The 5,411-nt window shown below is 45.2% G+C and overlaps 1 protein-coding gene across 1 annotated transcript in view; it reads right to left on the bottom strand.

Moving 5' to 3' along the window:
- Window positions 1–5,411, bottom strand: part of LOC102045590 (collagen alpha-1(VII) chain-like) — a 104,828-nt gene that overhangs the window by 67,749 nt on the left and 31,668 nt on the right. The window contains 4 exon segments of the mRNA XM_031061892.1: window positions 304–427; window positions 1,950–2,089; window positions 2,957–3,145; window positions 3,282–3,428. Of these exon segments, the coding sequence (XP_030917752.1) occupies window positions 304–427; window positions 1,950–2,089; window positions 2,957–3,145; window positions 3,282–3,428 (600 nt within the window).

Here is a 5,411-nt window from a genome sequence, read left to right as displayed (position 1 = left end):
GAATGCTTCAAATCAGCCATTCTCATGTTTATGGTGTAAAAACCTCCCTCAAGTGCAGGCAAAACCATAAAATAATGAGGGAAACACAGGGGAAAAACTAGGACATGGATAAAGCACCCAAATGGTTGGAAAAACCACTCCTGAAAATCCAATTTAATCTGTTCTCAAATTTAAAATGACTTTAAGCACAATGTTCCCAGCAAGGAAATGGCTCCAAACCACTCAGAGAAATGTTTTCCTTGGCTTCCAGGTTCTGTCCTGGGCCAGAAGGACCATCCCAGGTGTCCGGGTCCCCTGCCAGACCTGTTTTGGTGTTGCCGCCGGTGTAGCTCAGCCCCCTGATGGCTCCGAGGGCTCCGTTGCGGTCGCGGTGTTGGCTGAAGTGAAAAGCTGCCCTGGGCTCCTCGCTGTACTGAGCAACGGCAACCTGCCAAAAACAGGGGTTAAAAACCCCAAATCCACAGGAAACGGGACAGACTGCCTCGAGTCAGAGCGTGGTGCACCAGGAATGGTTAGAGGTTGAATTCTCTGGAAAAGGGAGTCAGATCCTCACATAAATCCAATTTTTTTTAATGTTCCCAGAGTTATTTGTTGACCCAGGGTGACTTCATCATTCACCTAAAACCTCCAAGCAGAGTCCAAGAAATTCCCATTTCCTGCTCAACTTAAACCAAACTCCGTAACTCTCCCTTCCTAACTTGAATTAAATAAATGACCCCAAATAAATGAGGAACTGAGTCTTCCCATTGGCTTTGCTGTCATTAAATCCTTCAGGCTTCATTTGTCCTGGAGGTGATTCCCATCATGACCTGGGGCTCTGGTTCTCTGTTGGAGGAGGGAGCTGCTGGGACATCCTGCAATTCCCACTTGGATCCACACCTGGATTTCAAACCATTCCCACTGGGATTCCCATCTGTCCTCACTCGGGATTTCCCAACCATCCCCTCTCTGGATTCCCAATAATTCCCCATTCCGGATTCCCCACCATTCCCCACTCTGGATTTCCAACCATCTGTGCCCTGGATTCCCAACCATTCTCCCTCTGGATTCCCAACCATTCCCCACTCTGGATTCCCATCTGTCCTCACTCTGGATTCCCAACCATTTCCTCACTCTGCATTTCCCAACCATTCTCCCTCCAGATTCCCAACCATTCCCCATTCTGGATTCCCAACCATTCCCCAACTCTGGATTTCCCAACCATTCCCCACTCTGGATTTCCCAACCATTCCCCACTCTGGATTCCCCACCATTCTCCCTCCGGATTCCCCAACCATTCCCCACTCTGGATTCCCCACCATTTTCCCTCTGAATTTCCCACTCTTCCAAACTCTGGATTCCCAACCATCCCCATTCTGGATTCCCAACCACTCCCCACCACTCCCCATTCTGGTTTCCCAACCATTCCCACTCTGGATTCCCATCTATCCTCACTCTGGATTTCCCAACCCTCCCCACTCTGGACTTCCCACTATTCCAAACTCTGGATTCCCAACCATTCCCCACCCTGGATTTCCCACCATTTTCCCTCTGGATTTCCCACCATTCCCCACTCTGGACTTCCAACCATCCCCACTCTGAATTTCCAACAATTCATCACTCTGGATTTCTAACTGTTTGTCTGGATTTCCCACCATTCCCCACTCTGGACTGGGCCAGAAATGGGATCCAAGAGGGGGAATATGCACCCAAGAGATCTCTGGGCTAACCTAGACAGCATTTCAGGTGTGGAATCTGCTTTATTCCCAAAGATTCACTCTTGGAAAAATAACCAAGAAATGGAAATCTCTCCAAATGGGAAAGCTGACACTGAGGAGACTTTAATTCCTGTTTTGTTTTTCGTTCCACACAGGTCTTTCCCTGGCCTTTCTGCTCCACAACTCCTGAGTGAGCAGACTCTGCTCCAGGAAAAAAAAAACTTCAGGGAAAAAAACTTAAGAAAGTCTTGCCTGTGTCCCTTCAGGCCCAATTTTGGGGAAAAAGGAGACGATCCGGAAGAGGAAATCCTTCACTTTGTTGAAGTTGCTCTGGCCGATACTCGAGGATTCATCCACCAGGAACCCAACGTCTGCCTTGAGCTTCCCACAAACTGCAGAGGGAAGAGAGGAATTCCGTGAGCTGAGGGGTCCTAAAGCACCCTAAATCCTGGGATTTTCTGTGTTCAGGGCACCAAAACAAACCCCAAACCTCTTGTGAGGCCAACTTTTGGGCAAACAGCAGCACCTTCACCCCTCAGGGTAGTGCTGAGGCCTTCACCGCATTTATGGGGTTTGGGCCTTCCCTGGCATTATCCACCCTTGTTGTTCTGGGAATTAAGACCTTAGTTGAGTTTTAGCTTAATTAGGTTTTAGCTCCTGGGATCAGAGAAGATTTTGGTCTCTGAGCTTTGGATCAGAGAACATCTTGGTCTCTGAGCTTGGGATCAGAGAACACCTTGGTCTCTGGGCTCTGAATCAGAGAACATCTGGGTCTCCAAGCTTTGGATCAGAGAACATCTTGGTGTCTGAGCTTGGGATCAAAGATCTTGGTCTCTGAGCTCTGGATCAGAGAAGATCTTGGTCTCTGAGCTTTGGATCAGAGAACACTTTGGTCTCTGAGCTTGGGATCAGAGAAGATCTTGGTCTCTGAGCTCTGGATCAGAGAACACTTTGGTCTCTGAGCTTGGGATCAGAGAAGATCTTGGTCTCTGAGCTCTGGATCAGAGAAGATCTCTGAGCTTTGGATCAGAGAACATCTTGGTCTCTGAGCTTTGGATCAAAGATCTTGGTCTCTGGGCTCTGACTCGGAGAAGATCTTGGTCTCTGAGCTTGGGATCAGAGAAGATCTTGGTCTCTGAGCCTTGTATCAGAGAAGATCTTGGTCTCTGAGCTCTGGATCAGAGAAGATCTTGGTCTTTAAGCTTTGACTATTTCTACACCATCGTCATTATCATCATCACCATCATCCCCACACTCACTTGGCCCAGGCAGGGTTGTCAGCGGTGCCGACACCGTGCTGGTCCAAACTGGGGGCTCTGGGAGTTTTGTACTGGTGGGCACTGGGAGAGGAGAGGTCCCCACGCTGCTGGGAGATCCAGGTGGAGATTTCCTCGTATCCCACGGCGCAGGAGCCGCTGGAGCAGTTGGTGGCTCCCTGGGAGCTCCTGCTGTAGGACCCAAACAGAAAAGGTGAATTTTAAACCTCTTTTAACCTCTCCAGCAAAGAGAAAAAAGGGTAGAAACCCCAAAAATCATCCTCAGGAGCAGTTTTCCCTGGAAAATCCAGGTCCCCATCCTTCAGACCTGTTTGTGCAAGGAGCGTTGTCTCTGGTCCCTCCGAGTCTCCAAACCTTGGTTTTATGGAAAACAAATAAATTTCCTTGGAGCTCAGCCCTGTCACCCGATGGGATCGGGAAGCTGCTGGTAACAATTCCTGGGAAAGAGCAGGAGCTGTGGAAAACAGGAGGAACATGACAGGGAAACAGGAAAACGGAGCAATTCCCATTTCGGTGCCATCACTGTTGGCAAACAGGAATTCGGGGACGATTCCCGGGATTTGGAGAAGCAAAAGCAAATAGTTTACAAAGTGCAATGGTCAGGTCCTAAACCAGATGAAATCAGGTTGATTTTGTGCATTGAAAATTTGGAATTTATGCAAAAAATTTAGGGAACTTGGTGCAAGTGGTGCTCAAGGCTGAGAGAGCAATTTCTATCCAGTGGTTCTTATGGATAGAAATAAGATTATTTTCTGGGAATGAATGGAAAGTTTGATGAAAAATAAAATCAAACTTGACTGAGAAATTTGGTTGCACACAATTAATAGTTTTGATTTAAAATAATGACAGGAAAAAAAAAGTCATAATAATGATTGACATTTCCTAAGTGCTTTACTTTAGAAATAATAAACTATGAATTTGACACTGTTCAAAGTGGAATTTGTACTCTTTTTATCCTGAAATAACATTTTCCTTAGAAAAATATCACCCAAAAAGTTCAGTTTGTATGGCAAGAAATAAAATCAGGGCAAATAATCTGCTCCACTGTCATCAACTCAAAGAATTAAGGTTGGAAAAAGTCTCCAAGGATTAAATCCAGTTTCTGTTCTCAATTCTCCACAAAAATTTTTCAAATGGAGTTTTTCCTCCTTTAAATAAAATTGTAAAATCCCTCTTGAAATTTGACTTAAACTGTTGTGCTTCCCTCCCTGAATCAAAATAGCCATAATTGGTTTATTTTGTCTGATCCGCAGGTGGAATGATCCCAAGTGGAAGAGAAAGGGATCCAATTGTTTTATGGGACAGGCTGGGTGGAATGAGCAGGGAAAAGGGCATTAAATGAGCTTAAAAAGGAGCAAGGAAAATGTGTAATAAAATAATGTTTATTTAGGGGAAAAAAAAATCAAGTTGTGTGAACGAAAATTAATCAAGATAAAAAATAAGGGCCAAATTTTAAATTGGTTTTATAAATAATGTTGGCAGCCGGGATAATTAACCGGAAAAAATTGGAATGATTCACTCAGGAGCATAAATTTTATCCAATGGAGAAGTGGGGTCAGGATTCATCTGCTGGTGATGGGAAATCAATATTTATGAACCCGTTCCAGCTGGATCGATGGAGGGAGGGCGCAGGGGGACTGTCAGACATGGGATTATCCACTCCTGATTCCCTGACTACTCTGAAATCGGGGATTTCTGCATCCTTCCCGATCAATATTTGAACAGCACAGCACAGGAAGGGGAACAGTTGCTTTGGACCACTAAAATCACCCCAAAAAATCCGAAGGTTCCATTCCCAAATCACTTTTCCGTAATATTTATCCCCAAAAAAATGCTGCTGTCATGGGATAGTTCACCCTGAGTGACACAACCTGCAAGTATGGAGGTGCCGATCCTGAAATATCCTTGGAATTAAAAAAAAATAAAATAAAATTAATGCTCCTGGTAGCTCCAAAAGCACTGCAGGGATTACAGGAATTCCACTGGATTTGGTTTCTTTATTGACTTCGGACGTGAACTGATCCTAGAAAAAAGTTTGTGGTTGAAGCCACAGGGACAACTTCAAATTCAAAGAGGATTTTAGTCCAGTCCAGGAAAAAATCATGAAGTCGGTGGTTTAAAAGGGCAAATCCTGAAAAGCCAAACCAATTGGGAAAAGGAACGGTGAGGAATGATAAAGGAAATTTTAGAAGCCCTTCACAGAAGAGCAGATATTTGAAACAGATAAAAATGAGGTTTCATGAACGACAAAAATCCACCTTTTTTTTGGTGGATTTGATGGGCAGGAAGGGACACAGATAATGCCAGAATTCCTTTTTCCTGAGCTATTCCCACCCCTCCTTTTTTTCTGCCCCCTGAGGATTTTGCACGGGGCCAAATGGGACATTTTGTGATCCTCCTCCAGCTCCCATTTTCCCCTCTTTTTCAGCCAAATGGA

This window comes from Geospiza fortis, unplaced genomic scaffold, assembly GCF_000277835.1.
Source record: "Geospiza fortis unplaced genomic scaffold, GeoFor_1.0 scaffold61, whole genome shotgun sequence".
NCBI lineage: Eukaryota > Metazoa > Chordata > Aves > Passeriformes > Thraupidae > Geospiza > Geospiza fortis.
The sequence above is the reverse complement of the archived record's forward strand: the minus strand, read 5'-3'. Positions and strand labels throughout refer to the sequence as shown.